Source organism: Ochotona princeps, chromosome 1 (genome assembly GCF_030435755.1).
Source record: "Ochotona princeps isolate mOchPri1 chromosome 1, mOchPri1.hap1, whole genome shotgun sequence".
In the NCBI taxonomy this organism is placed as follows: Eukaryota; Metazoa; Chordata; class Mammalia; order Lagomorpha; family Ochotonidae; genus Ochotona; species Ochotona princeps.
The window spans coordinates 69,816,020-69,838,710 of NC_080832.1; the positions used below are offsets into that span (position 1 = coordinate 69,816,020).

The 22,691-nt window shown below is 42.9% G+C and overlaps 1 protein-coding gene across 1 annotated transcript; it reads right to left on the reverse strand.

Annotated features, from left to right (window-relative positions):
- Positions 1 to 14,975: 14,975 nt before the first annotated feature.
- Positions 14,976 to 16,561, reverse strand: GJA10 (gap junction protein alpha 10). Its single transcript, XM_004600020.3, is given in 2 exon segments — positions 14,976 to 15,116; positions 15,119 to 16,561. Coding segments are annotated over 2 exon segments (1,584 nt in total).
- Between the last annotated feature and the right edge of the window lie 6,130 nt (positions 16,562 to 22,691).

Here is a 22,691-nt window from a genome sequence, read left to right on the forward strand (position 1 = left end):
TCCCAATTCCCTTTTTCAGGGCAACAGCTGCCCTTGCTATGGATTTTCTGTGTTGGTGCACAGCTGCCCCCAACAATACGACCAGGGAGGGTTGTGAGAGACTGTCCCTGGCCCTGCAAGGAGAGGGTTTTCTGGGGAGGTGAGCCAGGTTGGAGCATCCTGCACACAGCTCATTGCCTGCTGGGGGTCTGTGGACGACATTGGCTCTGTTGTCCTTCCCGCAGCGTGAGCTGATGAAGCTGCAGCTTTTGCCCTGCAGAGCCTTGCTGCTCCCAGTGCATTACTTCTTCATAATTGATGAAAGCTCCAGAAGCATGTTCTGAAAGAGATAAGAAACTGATCAACCAGGAAAAAAAACAGACTCAATGGGTTTACAAAAATGAGTCCTACCCATCTCTCTGGGACTCTGAGTATCACAGAGACCAGGAGTCCAAGCAAAGCTGCAGAGGACAGACTTTGCTGCCTCTCACGAGATGACCGTCCACGGGAGAAGGCCTGCAGCCTGATGGCACTGTGGCAGAAGACCCAACTCAGCCTCTTGTCTCCTCTTCCTATTATGGTTTTGTCCAAGTCTAAGCCAAACACCAAAAGATCAACTTTCACCTATGCTCTGTCTCTGTGCCTTTGACAATTAGCTGGATCTTTGGCTCTGGATACTTTGGGAGGGGAAAACGAGCTCAAATGTGGAATGTTCCGTTATACAATCACCTGTCTCTTACCCTGAACATATGTGAAGCCCAGGCACCCTTGTGCCGGGACAGCAGACAGCAGTAGGGAAATACAGGAGACGTGGCTGAACCAATCTAGCTTAGGTCAAATTCAAGTTCATTCATTCATTCTACCAATAAACATTCGTTCATTCCTGCTGTGTCCCTGCCACGCTGCACAAGTTTGGTCAAAGTACTGATTTCCTTATCCCTAACCTAGGTATTGTCACAGAAATGCAGTCAGGAAGCCTGTAGCAATATATACATCACAGGTCGTCAGTGAAGTCAATGTCGTCCTCCTCAGATTCTTTGATGATCAATAAATTGCATACAAGATTCTTAGCGTACAAGTTGCATAAACTATACTAGTCTGCCTTCCAGAGTACTGCCTAATGACACTCATTCATAGCATAAATGTATTATATAATTATATTTGTTATTTATATATAATTATAACAAATTAAAAGTAGAAAAATACCTTCCCCAAGCAGACAACCTAGAAATCATATTTTCCTATTGAATATAATAGCAAAAACTTTATATGCCATAAGCAGGGGCTGGCAGTGTGGTATAACAGCTTACACCACCACTGGCATCCCAGAAATGTGCCAATTCATGTCCTGGCTGCTCCACTTCTGACCCATCTCCTTACTGACACACCTGTGAAAGCAGTGGAAGATGACCCAACTGGGACCTGTGTACCCACAGGGCAAATTTGAATGGAGCTCCTGGCCCCTGGCTGCTCCCTATCCCAATCCTAGCCATTGTGGCCATTGGAGAAGTAAACAGCAGGTGGGAAATATTTCTCTCTGCATCTACTCATCTTTCCCTTCTCTCTCTATAACTGCCTTTCAGATAAGTAACTGGGGCCCGGCGCAATAGCGTAGTTATTAAAGTCCTCACCTTGCATGCCTGCAATCCCATATGGTCACTGGTTCTAATCCCAGCAGCCCCATTTCCCATCCAGCTCCCTGCTTGTGGCCTGGGAAAGTAGTCGAGGACGACCCAAAGCCTTGGGAGACGCAGAAGAAGCTCCGGGCTCCTGGCTCCTGGCTTCCAATTGGCTCAACTCCAGCCATTGCTGCCACTTGGGGAGTGAACCAACAGATGGAAGATCTTCCTGTCTGTCTCTCCTCTCTGTATATCTGCCTTTCCAATAAAAATAAATAAATCTTAAACAAATAAGTAACCAAATTAAAAAAAAAAAACTTTAAAAGTGTCATAAACAAGAGCAAAAGACAAGCACAGTGGGAGAAAAATCTTCCAATATCTATATAGACAAAGGATTAATGCAATAACATGTTAAGAACTAAAAATCAGAAGAAAATATACTAACAAAATATTCTTTTTTGCCACTTTTTTATTATATTTTTGACAATCTTTACATAGTTAATTAGGATAAAAAGATACAAGGGCTATAGGAAAGTAGGTAAGACTATTATTTCCATATTGTTTCCTTCATGTATCTGAGGTAAAGGGAGATACTGAGGGAAAAGCCCCACCCAGTCTCCCACCCACCCCAGGTCCCAGATGTGGGGCATGTTCTGAGGGTCTTGCTCAAGTGGTTTTGATAGTTCATCAGTTACGAATCGCTGCCAGTCTCGCCACTCCAAGCACGTTGAGGTCTTTGAAGAATCCACTGATTGACATAGTCCATCATAGAGTCTCCATTTGCCCAGTTTTTCACTGCCAACATATAGCTGAGGTGGTTGATTGACTTGTTCTGTCTTCTGTCTTTTCTTGGTTAGGGTTCTGAGTCCAACATTTCAATTGGGGAGATCCCCAAAGAAACTGTCTGAGGTGTTCCCAGACCAGTTTCTTGTATGCACTAGCAAGCACAGGGCCCAGCACAGTCCATCGCTGGTGGTTGCAATTGCTGGGTTGGTTCTGTTTCCAGCCCCGACTTCCACTGGAACCAATGGGTGTTGCAGTCCAGCCTGGCTCTGCCCAGCACATATTTGACCCTCACATAAACCAGTGGCAGCTGCAGCCTAGTCAGAGTGACCCACAATAACTCCCACCAGGCCTGCGCCTACCCTGGTTTGCCACTATGTGAAGCAGACTAGTGCAGTCTGCCCCACATCCCATTTGGCTCTCATACATGTCGATGGGTATTGAAGCTTAGTTCCATCTAACCAGCTCAACTATCCAGCGCCCATGGATGTTGTTGAGTGCCTCTCTGTCTAGCCACCCCAGCCCCTATCCTAGTTTTTGTGCTTCCCATGGGAGTGGTAACCCAAGAGGGAGGAGCCCACTATTTCCCTCCCAGGCCTCTCCCACTGCCGGATTATGCACTCTCCAGGTGGTTCTGTGGTTAGACTTGACAGAATTAGCCCCCAGTGCCAGCTTCTGCCAGCTGATGCTGTGGTTAAGCCCAAGCAACCCTCACCCACTCTAATTTTTTTTTTTGCACCAGTAGGATCAATCAGCCCAGCCTGGCTTTTCCCTAATTTAGTCCACATGGGGCGCACAGGTGTTGTAGTCCTGCCTAATCTGGTCTGTCCCCATCCCAGCTCATGCTCTCCAGTGGGAGTAGCTGTCCAGCAAGGGAACTACCCCTTCTTTCTCCTGCCGGCTCTGCCCCTCCCTTCTTGGTTCTCACGTGTCGCTGGTTGGGTGCTGTGGTCACATCCAGTACAGGTCACCTCACCTTGGCCTTTCGTATTTTATACTGGTTTTTGCTGCGACCGAACCTGGCTCGACCCACACTCTGTTCTGGTGCTCGGATTTGCCAGTGGATGACATGAACTAATTCAGCCTGGTCTGCCCCCGACCCATGCGAAATGTATGCCAGTGGGAAACATGATAGGAAACAGCCCAGAATAGGCCATGGAAAGTTTCCAACAAAAATATTCTAACAGGCAAATTTATGGTAGAAATACAGAAGGTCAATGAACACATAAATGTTCATGTTAGTAATTACTGAAATGCAAACTAAAACATTTTTGATTGAATATCTTGCTGTTTGTGTGTGAGATGCAGTCTGCTATTGGAATAAGTGTGGAGAAATGGGTGCCTATGTATGAATAGCCTTTGCTGGCCGAATCATGGCAGCTAACGAGGTCTCAAGTTGCATGTCTGTTAAAATCAACAGTTACCAGATAACCAGAATATCCCCTCACAGTTGAAGATGAAGCAAAACACTTGGATCAGTGCAAAAATATCAAAAGAAATTTAAAATATCATAAACTAAGTGAAAGTGGCGACAAAATAACAAAATACTTAAAATGTAGCCAAAGTGGTACTTAGAGGGAAATGTATGAGGATATATAGAAATATGTATGAAAATAAGAAAGCTCTGAAATCAATACCCTAATTAGGAAACTAAAATAAGAGCAGAAAATCAAATCCAATGAAAGCAGAAAAAAGAAATAATAGAAATTAGAGCTGAGATAAATAAATTGAAGCAGGAAAACAGGAGGGAATATCTTTTTTTTATGTATTTTATTTTTATTACAAAGTCAGATATACTGAGAGGAGAGACAGAGAGGAAGTGGAGCCGCCGGGACCAGAACCAGTGGCCACATGGGATCAAGGCGAGGACCTCAGCCACCAGGCCACGCTGCCGAGCAACAGGAGGGAATATCTTAAAAAAACAAAAATTGGTTATTCTAAAAGAGCAATCTGGTTAATAACCTCACCAGACTAACTAAAAAAATAGATGCGGGCCTAGTGGCTAAAGTTCTTGCCTTACACACGCCGGGATCCCGTACGGGCACTTTTTCTAATCCTGGAAGCCCCACTTCCCATCCAGCTCCCTGCTTGTGGCCTGGGAAAGTAGTTGAGGACGGCCCAATGCCTTGGGACCCTGCACCCACATGGGAGACCTGGGAGAAGTTCCTGGCTCCTGGCTTCAGATCAAGCGCAGCTCTGGCCATTGAGGCCACTTGGCGAGTCAATCAACAGATAGATCTTCCTCTCTGTCTCTTTTCTTTGTATACCTGTCTTTCCAAAAAAATAGATAAATCTTTTTTTATTAAGTACATGCAAGTTACTAATACCACAAATTAAAAATGGAACACCTGGGCCCAGGGCAATGGCTCGCTTGACTAATGCTCCCCCTCTAAGTACCAGGATGCCATATAGGGTGCCGGTTCATGTTCCAACTACTCCATTTTCCATCCAGCTCCCTGCTTATGGCCTGGGAAAGCAGTGGAGGATGACCCACAGTCTTGGGACCGTGCACCAGCAAGGGAAACCTGGAAGAAGCTCTTGGCTTCAGATCAGTTTCAGTTCTAGTTGATGCTGCCTTAGGGCCCGACATGGTAGCCAAGTGGCTAAAGTCCTTGCCTTGCATGCACTGGGATCCCATATGGGTTCCGATGTTCATATTCTGGCTGCTCCACTTCCCATCCAGATTCCATGTCCAGAGAACCAGAGAGCAAGACCAAGGACAAGGTCTTTAGGACCAGTATTGCACAGACACAGAATGAAAACAACTGGGCTTGGCGCAGTAGCCTAGTCTAGCAGCTAAAGTCCTCACCTTGCACATGCCGGGATCCCATATGGGCACTAGTTCGAATCCCAGCGGCCCCAGTTCCCATCCAGCTCCCTGCTTGTGGCCTGGGAAAACAGTCAAGAATGACCCAAGCCTTAGAACCCTGCACCCATGTGGGAGACCTGGAAGAGGCTCCGGGCTCCTGGCTTCCAATTGGCTCAGCTCCAGTCATTGCAGCTGCCTGGGGAGTGAATCAACAACCAGAAGATCTTACTCTCTGGAAACAACTTTACTAGCAACTCTTTTATTTCTCTGGAACCAGAAATGACAGATTCAGAGAAAAGTTCAATATATGATAGCACTTCAAGAAATTCATAGAAAAATGTAACCAAAAAATAAGCTTATATTGCTACCAAATATCTTCAAATCCACACATAATGTTTTGGTTATTTTTAATCTGTTTTTGTTTGGAAAGATTCTTGATTGGACCCGGTGTGGCAGCCTAATGGCTAAAGTCCTCACCTTGAACGCCCCGGGATCCCATATGGTTGCCGGTTCTAATTCCGGCAGCTCCACTTCCCATTCAGCTCCCTGCTTGTGGCCTGGGAAATACCCACAACAGCCAGGACTAGAACAGGCTGAAGCCGGGAGCCAATAAATCATACTGATCTCTCACACTGGTGGCAGGTGCCCAAGTATTTCAATCACCTTTCCTTGCTTTTCCAAGCATATTAACAGGAACCTGGATGGGTTTAAATCCAGCTCTGTGATATAGGAAGCCAGTGTTGCAAGTGGCAGGCTAACTTGCGCCATAATCCTGGCCTCCTGGGCTTCATTTTGTATGGCTAAACAATATCCCTTTCCACATATATAACACATTTTCTTTATCCATTCATCTACCAATGGATGTCTAGGTAGGTTGCATATCTTGTACTATTAGAAATAGTGCTGTAAAGAACATAGAAGCGCAAATATTTCATTTTTAAAAAGATTTTTTTGAAAGGCAGATTTACAGAAAAAGAGAGACAGAGAGATCTTCCATCAGCTGGTTCACTCCCCAAGTGGCCACAACAGCCATAACTGAATTAATCTCAAGCCAGGAGCCAGGAAATTTTATTTAATACTTTTTTTGCAACTAAAAAATGATAATCATATCAGTTTTTCATCCTTTATTCTCTGAGTCTGATTTATTATGTTATTGATTTGTATTCTTGTAATCATCCCTGCATCTTGGAATAAATTCCACTTAGTCACAATGAATGATCTTTTTTATGTGCTGGTGGATTCGATTTTGCTTAATTTTTCATCAATGTTCAATGAGGTAATATTCTCCAGTCTTTTGGTTGTTTCCTTATCTAGTTTTGGAATCAAGGTGATACTACCCTGATCAAATGAGTTTGAAAGGGTTCTCACTCTTTCCATTTGGGGGAATGGTTTGAGAACTGGTGTAGTGTTGATTCTCCCCTGAAAGTTTGGTACAAGCAGACACTTAGCCTAGTGAGTGAAAAGGCCTGCTTCTGACATCAAGATCCTGCATTCAATTCCTACCTCTGGGACAGACCGTGGGAGACACTGAGTGATGCCTGAGGCCCAGTGGATTGATGTGGATCCTTGACACCTAGTCTCCCAAGCATTGTGCAAGGGAGGAACCAGAGCTCCCAGTGCACAAAGTTCTGAATAGTAATAGGTAAATGAGGTCCTGTTGTGACATTCCCGGAATGATAAAAGGGAGGGAATGGAACGGGAGACAGGCTTAAATTTAAGGGGGCAGATGTTTATACTTCAGGGGGCCTAGAGGCAGGATCCCCCTTTTCCTTTTAGGGCAGAGCACTGTGTGGGCTAGGGTTCTTGGCCACAGCTGCTCTGCTGCATCTAGCTGGATCTGTGAGGTTGTGGTCTTTCTCACCCATGTAGGAGGGGTGTCTGTGCACCCCCAGAGATGGGAACATACAGGGACTTCTCTCCAACAGCGTGGCATTAGGTCAACAACGATTTCTTCCTTAAGGTGCCTGCTACCTCACCACAGCACATGCTCTGAGGGTGGTAGTGGATATAATGGTTGCTCCTTCACTGAATCAAAACAACCCTGAGTTATCCATCTTTATGGAATGATGGTGACCATGGGTTCCTCATGTAGCTAGGGTTCCCCAGGGAAGGCACTTGGACAAACGGGCTGTCCTGAGGCTGTCCCATTGCTCCTCCCCACTGGCAGTGCGGATTTCCTCTAGTCATGGGACTGAGTGCTCAGTTGCTGCTTGGCTTTGTCCCTCATGCTGGGCTTCATTCCTGAGTCTGTCCTTTTGGGTTCCTGTTATTCCCTTCTTTGACATGTTCTGCGGCACTACTGGTGTAGTCATATTGCTGGTAATGAATTAGCTCAATTTTGCCTCATTTGTGGAGGATAACTTTGCTGGGTATGGCATTTTTGGTTGGCATTTTTTAAAAGATTATTTATTTTTATTGGAAAGTCAGATACACAGAGAGGAGCAGAGACAGAGAGCAAGATCTTCCGTCCGATGATTCACTCCCCAAGTGAGCACAACAGCCAATGCTATGCTAATCCAGAGCCAGGAGCCAGGAACTTCTCCCAGGTCTCCCACGCAGGTGCAGGGTCCCAAGGCTTTGGGTCGTCCTCAACTGCTTTCCCAGGCCACAAGCAGGGAGCTGGATGGGAAGTGGAGCTGCCGGAATTAGAACCGGCGCCCATATGGGATCCTGGGGCATTCAAGGCGAGGACTTTAGCTGCTAAGCCACGCTGCCGGGCACTGGTTGGCATTTTTTTGACTTTTAGAACTGGGATGTATGATACTATTTCATCAGTCCCATCCCCATAGCTTCTGTTGAAAAATCTGGGACTAGTCTCCTGAGAGCTCCCTTCTGGATGACTTGGTGTTCTACTCTTTCAGATTATAGAACTACTTTCTTGCGTTGTAATTTTGAAACATTGGCTGTAATGTGTCTCCATGAGAATATTTTCTGGTCATGTCTATTTGGGATTCTAGGGACCTCCTGGACCTATATAGGCTCATATCTGTCTTAAGATTTGGGGGAGTTTTCAGTTATGTGTATCTTTATTTGTGAAGTAAGTTTTTGTAGGCAGGATATAGTGGAGTCTTGGGTTTTTTATCCACTCAGTCAAAGAAAGACTTTTGAGTGGTGAATGCAATGCATTTATACTAAAGGTTAATAGTGACAGATAAGAACTAACACCTGTCATTTTGTTGACTGGATACTGATTTTTGCCTGATTTGTTAGTGAATTTTGTTGTATCCTGTGTTTTCATGATGTTAGCTTCTAGTGCAGGACTTCCCTCAGAATTTCATGTAAGACTGGTCTGGTGGTGGTGAATTTGTTCAGTTTTTACTTATCTGGAATTACACCATTTCTCATCCCCACCCAAAAGAACTGGTATTTTAAGTTAGCCTCAAGGTCAGATATTCCTTCTTCTGTTTGAATGAATCTGTTAAAACTGCATGTCTTTGAAGATTTATTCATGGGCTGACATTGCAACACATGGTGTTGTCTCCACCTGTGAGGGACCTGGGGCTGAGGACCATGGGGCTCAGTCTATTTCACATGTCTGATGCTGGATCTCCAATCTAATATTTGAACTCAATTCCCTCTTCCTCCCGAGTGGAAGGCCAGATGTCTTTCTCCTCATTGTGTTGCTTGCAGCTGGGAGCGCAATAATGCAAGTCACTTTCTTTCCTGCCATTGTCAATGTATCTGTTCTCATGACTGTATCAAAGGCAAGCACTCCGGTCTCTCATTTCAGCTCTTGTGAAGGTGGCATCTCTGGAGTAACATGGTCATTGGAGCACCTTACTCACTTCCATCTGACTCTGCTCCCCAGAGTTTGTCCCTAGCACATGTTTTCCATGAACTTCCTGATGTTCCTTTGTATATGACATCATCAATGCAAGCCCTCAGTCTGCCTCTCTTCCTGAGAATCTATCCTTCTGTTGGGACTGCAAGCTGAGCTTTGAGCAGTAACAGGCACAGGAGACACCATACAGCTAGAGAAACTCAGGCTGACCGAGAGCTCCCCAGCTTGGGAGACAATGGAAATAAACTCAGTAATAGTCACTCTTGAGCCATTTCATTCAAACAAAAAACAATAACTGATCATAAAACCTTAAAGTAAGAATGTGATAAAGATGTATACACATAATCTCTGGGAATCTTCTCATACATGCTCATTAATTGTAAAATGAAAACTAGGGCCCAGCGTAGTAGTCTAGTGGCTAAAGTCCTCACCTTGCATGCACCAGGATCCCATACGGTCACCAGTTCATATCCCAGCTGTTCCACTTCCCATGCATCTCCCTATTGTGGCCTGGGAAAGCAGTTGAGGATGGCCCAAAGACTTGGGACCCTGCACCCACATGGGAGACCTAGAAGAAGCTCCTGGCTCCTGGCTTCAGATCAGCTCAGCTCCTTCTTTCTATAACTATGACTTTCCAATAAAAATAAATAAATCTTTTTAAATTGGCTATATATAAAAGGAAACCTGGTAGTTTTCCAGTGGAGAAATCTGGCTGACTTTGCCATCAAGTAATTGAAATTCTCTTCATCAGGAAGGGTACAAACCTAGGTGAGGATCCTCCTGATATGATACACTAAGAACACACTGTCACTCTAGTGGTCTTGTTGACAATAAGTAAACTGAAAATAGTCCTAGGAAGCACAAAGCAAACCTTAACTGAATGATAATCTACCAAGTAACATTTCTGAACTCTTCAGCAAAGGACCCAGTAGCAACAACAGCAATGGAAGAAAACTGAGGCAGGAAATACTTAAAAAGTGTGTCTCCTGCAGTTTTCTTCTCTGTGCAGTGTGTGCTACCATAGATGAAAAAAAAAAAAAAAAGGAACACATTCAGAAGCCTATACTTGCCTAAGATCAGACACATTTTCCTTAGAGGAGACAAGATTTTTGCCTTTGAAGTGAAATATGCATAACATAAAATGTCCCATTGTGATCATTAAGTACAGCACACACTGTTGTATTGACCATCATCACTGCCTATCCAGAATCACTTTCCTCCTGCAAAAGTGAAATTCTGCACCCATGGAACAATAACTTCTTACACCCTTCCCCCCCTCCCATGCTACTTTCTTTCCCTCTGCACTTGACTACTCAGGGTACCTCATGCATGTGGACTCACAAAATACATATCCTTTCATGTCTAGCTTACTTCACTCCTACATAATGTCTTCAAGGGTCATCCATATTGTAGCATGGGTCAGAATATTCTTCCATTGGTGGTCTAGCATTGTGGTGTAAGCCACTGTTTGTGGTACAAATATTCCAGCTCCTCTAGTTCTGATCCAGCTGCCTGTGAACGTGCCTGGGAAGGCAGCAGAAGATGGCCTGAGTGCTCGGCTCCTGCCACCCACATGAGAGATCTGGATGGAGTTCCAGGCTCCTGGCTTCAAACTGGACCAGGACTAATTGTTGTAGCCCTTTGGGGAATAAACCAGCCGATGGAAGATCTCTGCCTCTCTCTTTCTCTGTCAATCTCTCAAATAATAAATCTTAGAAAAGGAAATTTCTTCTTTTTTTAAGATTTATTTATTTTTATTGGAAAGGCGGATATACAGAGAGGAGGAGAGAAAGAGAGGAAGATCTTCTGTCCGATGATTCACTCCCCACGTGACCGTAATGGCTGGAGCTGAGCCAATCCAAAGCCAGGAACCAGGAACTTCTTCAGGGTCTCCCACACGGGTGCAGGGTCCCAAGGTCTTGGGCCATCCTCGACCGCCTTCCCAGGCCACAAGCAGGTAGCTCAATGGGAAGTGGAGCTGCTGGGATTAGAACCAGCAACCACATGAGATCTGGTTGCATGGAAGGCGCGGACCCTAACAAACTATGCTATCATGCCGGGCCTGAAATGTCTTCTTTTCAAAGGCTGAATAATATTACATTATATGGAAATACAATTTAAATAATACACACTTGTATACATCACAAAACATATGAGCTGTTTCCAGCTATTGGTCATTATGAATATTACTGCTTATTAACATTAATATACAAACATATTCCACTTCTTTCAATTCTTTAGACTACATAATCAGAAATACAATTACTGGACCATATGTTAAAGAGTTCTTAAAATAAATAGATGTCATGGAAAAAACTAAAACTTCTGCTGTGCAAAGACTATGCCAAGAGAATGAAAAGACACGCAACAGATTAGGAACAAATGCTTACAGAAGACACAGCCAATAAAACACTTTTATCCCAAAATTATACAAAAAATTTCTAAAACTCAACAATAAGGCAAAAACTCAACTCAAATCTGGGCAAAAGATATAGTCTCATCAAAGAAAATATACATATGGCAAGTGAGCATTCAGTAAGACGTAGCACATCATATTTCACTAGGAAATTGACATACTGTGTTATAATTACACACTTATGATAACACACCTATTATGATTACACACTTATTAGAATGCCCAAAATCCAGAGCAAGGCATTTAGCCCAGTGGCTGATATGCCACACATCAAATTGGAGTTTCTGGATTCAATAGCAAGCTCTGGGCCCAGACCCCAGCTTGCCCCTGATGCATACCATATGCTCATGGAATCGGGCTCCTGCCACCCATGTGGGAGACCCAGGTTGAGCTCCCAGATTTAGCAAGGCCAGTCTCCTACCTATTGTGGTATGGGCATTTAAAAAATTAACAAAGAAAGCATTCTTTTCCCCCTTTATTCCTTCTTTCCGTCTCCCTGGTTCCCACCTCCAAATCAATGAATAAATAAATAATAAATACCCAGGACCAATGTTCTGCACAACAGTTTATGCCACTATATGTGATGCTGACATCCTATATCAGAGTTCTTGCTACTCTGTTTCATATCCAACTTCCTGCCTTTGCATCTAGGGCTCCTAACACCCATGGGGGAGACTGGGATAGAGTTCCTGGTTTTGAATTCTGAATTCTTGGTCCATCCTTCACTGTTGAAGCTATTTTGAGAGTGAATGAGAGGATAAAAGATTTCTCTCTGTCTCCCCCCTTCCCTCCCTCCATCTCCTATTGTTGCTTCCATTTCCCCTCCCTTTTGTGTTGTTCCACCTTACAAACACATGAATAAGACTTTAAAAAAAAAACGAATGACTAAAACATAAAACACTGACAACATCAAATGTTGGTGAGAATGTACAACAACAGGAATTCTCACTGCTTGTTGGTGAGCATAAAAATTGGTAGTCACTAAGCAGGACAATTTGGCAGTTTCTTGCAGAACTAAACCCATTCTTCCATATTACTCAGTAGTCATGCTCAGATGAAGTGAGAATTATATCCACGTGAAATGTGCACATGGATGTTTTATAGCAGCTTTAATCATACTTGAAAGCAATCAGGATGTCCTTCAGCAGGTGAATGTGTAAATGAACTGCAGTACATCTGGATGATGAAATATGACTCGTTGATGAAAAGAAATGGGCTATAAACCATGCAAAGGCATGGAGAAAACTTCACCACACACAACTAAGTGAAAAGGGCCAATTGAAAAGACTTCATAATGTAAGTCTTCAACTGTATGACCAATCCTGGAAAAAGAAAAACCATAAAAGATCAGTGCTTGCAGAGGAGGTGGGGGGGAGGGCTGGGTGGACTTTGAACAGGCATAGTGCAGAGAGGTTTTAGGGCAGTGAAACTATTCTCTTTTTTAAGATTTATATATTTACTTTTTAAATCTATGGAGGGGTGTGTGTGTGAGAGAGAGAGAGAGTAAAAAAAGAGAAAGAGGTCTTCTATATGCTTGCTCATTCCCCCCAGATACCTGCAAAAGATGGGCCAGGATGAAGCCCAGAACCAGGGACTTCATCCTGGTTTCCGATGCAAGTGGCAGGGCCCAAGCACTTGCTCCCACTGCTTTTCCAGGTGCATTCGTCCAAAGCTGAATCAGCAGCAGAGCACTTGGGACTCAAACTGGCACTCCATTATGGGATGCTGGTGTTTCAAGCAGTGCCTCAACCCACTGTGAAACAGTGTCAGCCCACCAGTGAAACGATTCTGCACAATGCTCTAAAGGTGGACACATGCCATACATTTGTCACAACCCACAGAATACCAACATAAATCTCAGTGCAAACACAGACTGCTGGTGGTGATATGTTAGTGAAACTTCATCAGCTGTACAAAGCTCTACTCTGATGTGAGATGTTCCCGGGGGGGCGGGGGGGGCGGGGGATATGACAGAGAAGATCGTGTGTATGTAGGTTATGTGGTAACTCGCTATTTTCATTCAGTTTTACTGTGAACCCACAACTGCTGTACAAGGGGATTTTTGTTCCTTAAAAAAAAACTGTGACCTTCAGAATCAAACATGCCTGATTAGCCTTTTATGTCCTGAATTTATAAGAAGGTTAGTGGTGCATCTCCCTCCCACATGAAAATGATTTTTGATTTTTATTTACACTTAGGGAGATAAATCTCCACATGGGGGGACATTAAAAGAAAGAAATCCCTCAACTTTATCATCTTTTTTCCAAACTGAGGTGGGTTGGCTTTTCTAAAAAGATAAGCTGAAGGTTGGCAAACATCTGTCTCCACTGAGCACCGTTTGTTCTCCTCTGATTCTCTGCAGATTCAAAGGCTGCTTTCCACACAGGAGGCACACACAAGGGGAAATGGTGGGAGTTGTCTTGCTGACTTCACAAATGAGTTTTAGGCACTCATCTGTTATCGTGCACGTAGTCTCATAGGTAGATGGCTGGTCAGAGAGGTTGTGAATATAGGTGGAATAGGCACATGATTCTAGTTGAAATAAGGCTTTGTTTAGTGCAATAGTAACAATGTCTCTAAATTCCTGGGAGGCAAGAAATTGTGGTACCCAGTTTCAGTTGTTATCAACCCAAAAAAAAAATGAAGCAAGGGAAGAAACAAGTGAGCAAGCTCAGCTGGGACACTTTCCCATCAGACACAAGGTTTTCTGCTTAACGGGAAGACTTTGTCAGGAGTGAGTGGAACACTTTGTTCATCCTTTGTTCCAGAACTGAGAAGAAGCCATAGTAAACATTCGCTATGTTTTACAATAGCCAGGGAGCATTGCTCTCACAGTGGCTTTTCAGAGAAAAGAACTAAAATCAATACAATATTGACTTCTAGTCTTTGTGAAATATATCACCAAATATTTGTAAATGATTTTTAAATGCCAGAGGTGATAAAGTAATAGAGCACACCCTCCTGCCTCAGTGAGATGAGGGCAACCTAAGGTTACAAAAGATACTTTCCTCAGATTCATTTTCCACATTGTGGAAGAAAGAGCTTTCTGAGGTGCCTCATTGATTTGGCTTCTTTTCTGATTTGCATTCTCTAGGGGTTTTCCATTACCTCCCTACAAGACATTCACACCCACTTCTCAGCCTTCCTCCACCACCCTCCCACCTCTCCAGGCATCTTCAGGTCCCCAGAGGGTCCTGAGGCTGGGTCACACCTTTTAGTTTGTCTGTGCTGATCCTTCAACCAGGACAGCCTTCTTCATGAATCCAGTCCTCCCTGTTCTGAAGAAACTTGCCACATCGCCCAAATACAGTTCAAAGGAGCTTCAACTCTAAGCTTTCCATGGCTCATCCTACAGAAGTGATTAAGTCTCTCCCAAGTCACCACTTCCACTGACATGGCACATTAGATCATGCTTAATCACATTTATATGTTTATCTGTATAATGATTTCATCTGAGCCCTCTGATGTTAAACTATTTTGTGCATTTATATACCAGCACTTAACAGAGATATAGAAATAATCTAAGCTTTCTACAGATTTTGCTTTCTTGATTGAATATAGCTGAATGTATTGAATGAATTTAGCTTTCTATGAGTCAATCTCCTCTCTGAACACACACACACACACACACACACACACACACACACACCAGAAAGGAAACAAGGGAGAGAGGCAGGCAGAGTGGAACACCTCTTGTGATAGTCCCACGATCAGTAGGGTTGATTCTCTTTACTTACCATTGACGTTTTGTGCCCAGTAATGGAAAGCACAGGCGAGGAACTGTTTTCCCGATGTGAAAAATTCAAACAGGAGCTGTTCTGAGAACCTGAGCTTCCCAAATCACTTTGTAGCTGTGCCTTTTCAGACAATAGCCTAGACAAAAAGCTGGCCTTGCGACTGCCTGGGTGTGACTTGTCCACCCAGCCCCCGCTCTCTCTCACACTGCTGTCACTGTCTCGGCAGTAGCTGTGCAAATCTGTGGCAGGCTCGCCTGAGGGCTCCAGGTCCTGGGACTGCTTCCAGGTCCCCGCTGCATAGACTGGACAGTGTCTTGAGGCAGTTGTATCTGGACAAGACTGGGAAGCTGTATTCTGTGGGGCAAAGGAGGAATGGTCTGGTTGCTGTCCCAGGTGCTGAATTCTAGGCCTGGCCTCATGGGGACAAGGGCTATGGACATGGAGCTGTCCACTGTGCTGATCCTTCTCAGCCCACTCTTTCTTGCTAAAGGAAGAATCTTCCTCAGATTGCCTGGGCTGTGGAATTTGCCACATGGCCTTAGACTTTGGAACATTGACTCGGATTCCTTGCTTCTGGTTATTGGCTTGAAGTAGAGAAATTCTTTCTGGCAAGGAAGAGCAAATCATACACTGCTGAGCCACTGAATATTTCCTCAACTGGAATGGAGGGCCTCTTTCATTCTCAACACCCTCACTGCTGGATTTCTCATAAAGTGCCTTCATTATTTTCCTGACACCTAGATGAAATATTTCCAGTATATTGAGTAGCAAGGAGAAGGCTGCAATGCTGTGCATAAAGAGCATGAAAATGGTCTTCTCTGTGGGCCTAGATACAAAGCAATCCACTGCATTGGGGCAAGGAGGTTGAGTACATTTGTAAAGGGGATACACTTGAAACCCATAGAGAATATATTGGCCTATCATGAACCCTACTTCCAACACAGATCTGGTCAAGATGTGTAAGACGTAAGTGCGCAGTAGACATCCTTTCAGAGGGACTTTATGGATCCTCTTCTGTTCTTCCAACCTCCTCAGTTCCCTGTCTATCCTTTGCTGCTCTTCTATGTTGAGTTCTGGATTCTCAATCTGGGCTCTGAGGTATGACTTCTTCCTTTGCCTCTCTTTCTCAAAGTCTCTGAGTCTGTAAAGCGCATGGCCCATATACACGAGTGAAGGAGAAGACACGAAGATGATTTGTAAAACCCAGAACCTGATCAAAGAGATAGGGAAAGCATCATCATAACAGATATTGTTGCAGCCTGGCTGCTGTGTGTTGCAGGCAAATGCTGACTGCTCATCATCCCAGACATCCTCAGCAGCCACGCCAAGAACCAGCATTCGGAAGATGAAGAGGATGGTCAGCCAGATTTTCCCCACTATGGTTGAGTGGGAGTGGACTTCCTCTAGGATGCCACCCAATAGGTTCCAATCCCCCATGGTTAGAGACACTGTCTGAAATATGGAGAAAATACTGAGGTTAATAACACTTGCATATATTATGTAGACTGGCTTAAGCTCATCAGTATACCAGGTTGTTTCTTCATGTCAGCAAACTATTAAGAACTTTCTAGCCATAATATTTATGGTTTATGCTTCATGATATTTGATGCTTACAAGTAATAGCAAGGTTTTTTTAAACAAAAAAACACAAAAATTTTCCACAATGTGTCCCAGTTTGTATTCTATTCCCTTATACTCTCACCCATAGCAGCTTGTCATTTTATTGTGTTTCTGGCCTCTGCACAATGTATTCCCACTCTGTAATTCTCGTTTTTCTCATCCTACAAGATGTCCCATTTACCACACATCTGACATGATCTTAAATAAGCCTCAGCTTCTCAGAAAGCCTTCCCCAATCATCCAATGCCAGAGTTATTTTTCCCTCTTTTAAATTCCTGCAGTCAGTTGGCACTGTGCCTAAATGAATTTCTAGATATTTTTGTTCTATGTCCCTTCTCTTGAAAAGTCACATCCCTTGCAGATCCTCATTCTTTAGCATTCTGGTCTGTGCACACAGAAGCCATTGAGTCATAATAATGAACTGAATTGCCTTCTCATTTTAAAACTTGATTCTTTGACTTTATCATTGAAATAACAATCATAAAAACAGAGTAGATCTTCATAACATATTCATGCTTTAACTATGAGACAAAGTATAAATAAAACAGAAATCAGTCAAGTAATTCTTTCGGAACTGGCTCAGATTAGAATAACAGTAAAGATTAGGCAGATAAAGAAACAGTATCAGCAATTACACATGATTACATCAACTAAGTTACATCTGGAACATCATAATTTTGATGCATTTTTGCTCACTTAAAAGAAAAGTTACCATAATCTGTTTCTAAAGCAAGCCTGGAATCTAAGAATCAAGGCATAGCTGACATGAACAAATTTCTTTTTATTTACCCTGAAAAACTATTGTTTTGCAAGGTTCAATGAGGTTAAAATATGTGGTAGTTGAGCCAGCGCCATAGCATAGTAGCTTAAGCCTCCCTCTGTGATGCCAGATCCCAAATGGGCACCAGTTCAAGTCCCAGCTGTTCCCCTTCTGATCCAGCACTCTCTGAATGAGCTTGAGAAAGCAGCAGCAGGTGGCCCAAGTGCTTGTGCCCCTGCACTCATGCTGGAGAACCAGATGAAGCTCCTGGCTTCAGATCGGCTCAGCTCTGGCCATTGCGGCTATTTCAGTGAGTGAACCCTAGGAAACTTGTAAATCAAATTTTAAAAGTGGCAGAAAACTCTTTGAAACAGGCATTGGATCTGGTTCTGTGGCATAGTAGGTTAAGCCTTTACCTGTGGTGCCAACATCCCACATGGGCACTGGTTTAAGTCCTTACTGCTTTACTTCCATTCCAGCTCCCTATTAATGTGCCTTGGAAGGCAATCAAAGATTCCTCAAGTTCTTTGACCCCTGTACTCATGTGGAAAAACTGGAAGAAACTCCTGGCTTTAGATCTGTTCAGCAACAGTCTGTAGTAATTTGGGGAGTGAATCAGCAGATGAAAGATCTCTCTGTGTCTCTCCTTCTCTCTGTAACTCTGCCTTAAGTAAAAATACATAAATCTTTTATATTTTGCTCCATATAAATTGATCAGTAACAACTCCCAATAATACATAAAAGAATCCTAGAACAAAAAGACAAAAATAAGCATCAACCAAAAATACAAAAAAAGTGAAATCCTCAATTTCCTCCTTCTAGTTGGAATAAAGTACTAAATATAAAAATTGAGTCCTAAAATATCAAAATACTAACAAAAATGTTACATAATCTTAAAGGAAGGTATGTTAAGCACATCATTTCCAAAAGTTACAAGTGCAAACAAGTACAAATTGTACCCCGACATTTTGAACAACAAAAGTGCGATGTTCACAATGCATATGAGTATACATAACAACAACAAAAACTAAATGGCACAAACAGAAGACAAACAGGGAAAGGAGATCACTCAGAGACAAGAAGTGAGCCAACGAAAGAATCCTGAGGAAAAGCAAAAGGTTCAAAGAAGTTTATGAACAAAGTCTAAAAAAAACCAATGAGCCAAAACAAAACCATGAGGGAAGTGTCATCGAAACCAAAGCAGGAGTGGTTCAAGGAACAGATAGCAATGTCAAAGTCATGTGCCTTACTATGTAAATAAATTATACTTAGTGGTGATATTTCATGTTTGGGGGTTGGAAAAGTCAATAGTGTAGTTGATTGAACTACAGTATTGAAGTTGATTCTCCCCAAATTAACTCACCTATAGATTCAATGTCAGATTGTAAGTCAATGAGTAAAATGCAACTCTGCAATGGATGCAAGGGTATTAGAGTACTTCAAAAAGATCATGGAGGGCCTGGCGCTGTAGCCTAGTGGCTAAAGTCCTCGCCTTGCAGGCACCAGGATCCCATATGAGCACCGATTCCAGTCCTGGTGTCCCCTATCCCAACCAGCTCCCTGCTTGTGGACTGGGAAAGCAGTCAAGGACGGCCCAATGCCTTCGGACCCTGCACCCGTGTGGGAGACCTGGAAGAAGCTCCTGGCTTCAGATTGGCGCTGCACCAGCCATTGCAGACACGTGGGGAGTGAATCATCAAACGGAAGATATTTCTGTCTCTCCTCCTTTCTGAATATATCTGACTTTGCAATATAAATAAATAAATCTTAAAAAAAAAAAAACAAAGATCATGGAAAATGAAATTAAAAGATAAATTTTGTGGGCCAGCATTGTTCGGTAGTGGCTAAAAATGCCGCTTGTGCCACCAATGTCTCAAATAGATGCCATCTTGTGTCCCAGCTGATCTATTTCCAATCCAGCTTTCTAGGAACACAATGAGCAAAACAGAAGATGGCTCACATTTTTTGGTCTGTGTAACCTATATGAGACCTAGACGAAGTTCCTGCTTCCTGACTTTGACCTTAGCCAACCCTGGCCCTTGCAAGCATCTAGGAATAGGCCAGCAGATGGAATACTCTGTCTGTGTGTGTGTGTGTGTGTGTGTGTGTGTGTGTGTGTGTGACTATCTCTGTAACCCTTTCAAATAAAAATAATCTAAAATAAAAAGGTGTGTTGTATCAAAAACATTTGGAATCTTGTATAGTTTTTTTTTCATTTTCCATAAACTTTTTAAAGACCTCTTGTATATCAAATGTAGGTACGTGTGTATTTGACTATACGAGTATAGTCAAATAAAAAATGGAGAATACACAGTAGAACATTAATATAGCCTACCTCAGGTCTGTGGGAGTTGAGAATAATACACAGGACATTCAAAGGAAAACAAGGAATAAAAAGGGAAGGAAAAAAACTAAGAAATATGTTTGTTTTTTCTAGTATATATACACCTGTGTAAATCTCAAAGAGGTAATAAAAAATTTCTTTTAAAATTTCAGGCATATCACATGAACTAAGGCAATCATTTACTAAGTACTATCCCATTTGAAAGAATTAAGGTGGACTATACTATTGTAATAATATGGGGAAAATCAGTCGGGGGGTGGGAATTTGGAAAGAATTTAGGGAAATCCCAAACCCTATGTTATTGTTCAAAATTTTAAAAATGATAAAAAAAAATTAAGGTCTTTTCTCATAATTTTCTTTTAAACATTACTGATCATTTTACATTTCTTTAACACTTACAAAGTTCTGGAGCTTCTATTTTATCTAAAAACCCAGAGGAGAAAAAGCTAACTCATTTTAATTAACATGTTCTGTATTTAGTAAACCAAAACCAAATTTTGCTTCTTTTTACTTCTATCACTTTAAAACATGGGAGCTATTTTAAAACAGTAAATGAAGGAACACGGTGTCTAAATGAAAAGCCAAACAACAGTCTCACATATTTGCATGCATGAGCAGAGCGCCTTAGACAAGCACCCCTAAGTACTTTCTACGACTAAATGACTGTGGGACTTAGAAATATAGTCTTATGGCTTCCTTTATTACTAAACACTAATGAAACACCTACCACATTAAAGACAGGTTATCCTTTCCTTTGTTTCAGTTCAAATCACTCTGCCCTCATAGGGACTTCCCATGTATTTCTCTAAGAGACTGCATATCTACCACTTACCTTCTGGAAGAACCAAATTCAGACGGGCTCACAGAACCTTTAGCCTGGACCAAGTGTGGCTCAGTAGTGCAACAACTGCTGCTAGCTGTAGATATAAAGGCTTTGGTCAGCTGGCTGTGGGGCCCTAACCCAGAATAAGACCAGTAATTCTGATCAATGAAATCCAATTCAGTCCTTTCATAAGGTTCAAACTTTTAGGTTGGTTTTCTGCAATTTTCTTACAGTGTTTTTCTCTGACACCAAGCTAGGGTCCTTCCCATATATCATACATGGACGTGAAAAGTTAAAAAAAATATGGAATCTCCTTTTTCATTTGTGATTACAGTGATTTGAGTTTGAGCACATTTCTTTCAGTCCACTGATCTCCCTGGGAATCGATATTCACAAATCAATGAGTCATGTCCAGTGATATAAATAGCTACCTGGGGTGAGTGTGGCCTCATGAACTGTGAATAAATATTAATGAGATGACACACAAAAAGAGTGTTCTTGTAAATCATGCCATGCTAACAGCAGAAATGTCTCCAAAAAAATAAGCATTTTTTGAGCACTGACAGGGTGGGTGCTGTGCCTCTCTGTATTCTAACAATTCATTCTAGCAATTCTGCTAGGCTGATAAATAGCTGAGGGAAAAAAAAAATCTTAACAGTCTGAAATCCAGTAGTAGTCTTAGAAACTGGGTCTGATTTTTGTAGAGACTTACTTGATGCAGACAGGGAGCTGTTCGCCTAATTCCCACTCTGCTGTAGGAATGTCCACCAGTCACAGCTCAAGTATATGGTCATACGGCCCTTTTGGAGGGGTTCACAGCAAAGGTGCAACTAGAACCCAAAGACTGAGTCAAATCACAGACAGCTCTTGACCACATTTCTAGGTTGTCCATTTACATAAAAAAAAAATGAGAAGTGCATGAAATTGATAGTCCATCAGTGTCATCTGACTATTCTATTTTTAGACATTTTTTTCTTTAATTTTGTTTCTAAAGAATTATTTATTCACTTGAAAAGAGTTACAGGCAGGGATCTTCCATGTGTTGGTTTATTTCCTACATGGCACAGAGCCCAGGACTGGGGCAGGCCAAAGCCAGGAGGCAGGAGCTTCATCAGGCCTTTCCTACAGGTAGCAGGGGTCCAAGAACTTGGTCCATCTGCTGCTGCTTTCTGCCAAGCCATCAGCAGGGGGAGCTAAATCAGAAATGAAGTAGACAGGACATGAATCAGCACCAACAGGGGATGCTGGCTTCACAGACATTGGCTTGACCCACTTCATTCCAACTCCAGCCCACAACTGCTTTTAAAGAAAACAGGGGGGCCTGGCACAGTAGCCTAGTGACTGAAGTCCTAGCCTTGTAACCGCCAGGATCCCACATAGGTGCCAGTTTGTGCCCAAGCTGTTCCACTTCCCTTCCAGCTCCCTGCTTGTAGCCTGGGAACGTAGTAGAGGATGGCCCAAAGTATGGGCACCCTGTACCCATGTGGGAGACCCAGAAGAGGCTCATGGCTCCTGATCAGCTCAGCTCCAGCCATTGCAGCTACTTGGGGAGAGAGCCAGCAGATGGAAGATCCTCTGTCTCTCCTTCTCTCTGTACATCTGCCTTTATTTCCCCCCTTGCCCAAGATACAGGGGAAAAAAAGAGAGAATGTGGAAAACAATGGTCTTACCCACTTTCCTATAGTCCTTGACCCTTGCCCTAATCAGCTATGTAAAGATTATCAAAATAAAATAAAAATCAGGTATATTATGTACCAAAAAAAAAAAAAAAAAAACCACATTGTGCCAGGCCCTGTAACTTTGCCTTTCCTCTAGTATTCCTTTTTTTTTTTTTTCTTAAGATTTATTACAAAGGCAGATATACAGAGAGGAGGAGAGACAGAGAGGAAGATCTTCCATCTGATGGTTCACTCCCCAAGTGGCCGCAATGGCTGGAGCTGAGCTAATCCAAAGCCAGGAGCCAAGTGCTCTTCCGGGTCTCCCACACAGGTGCAGGGTCCCAAGGCGTTGGGCTGTCCTT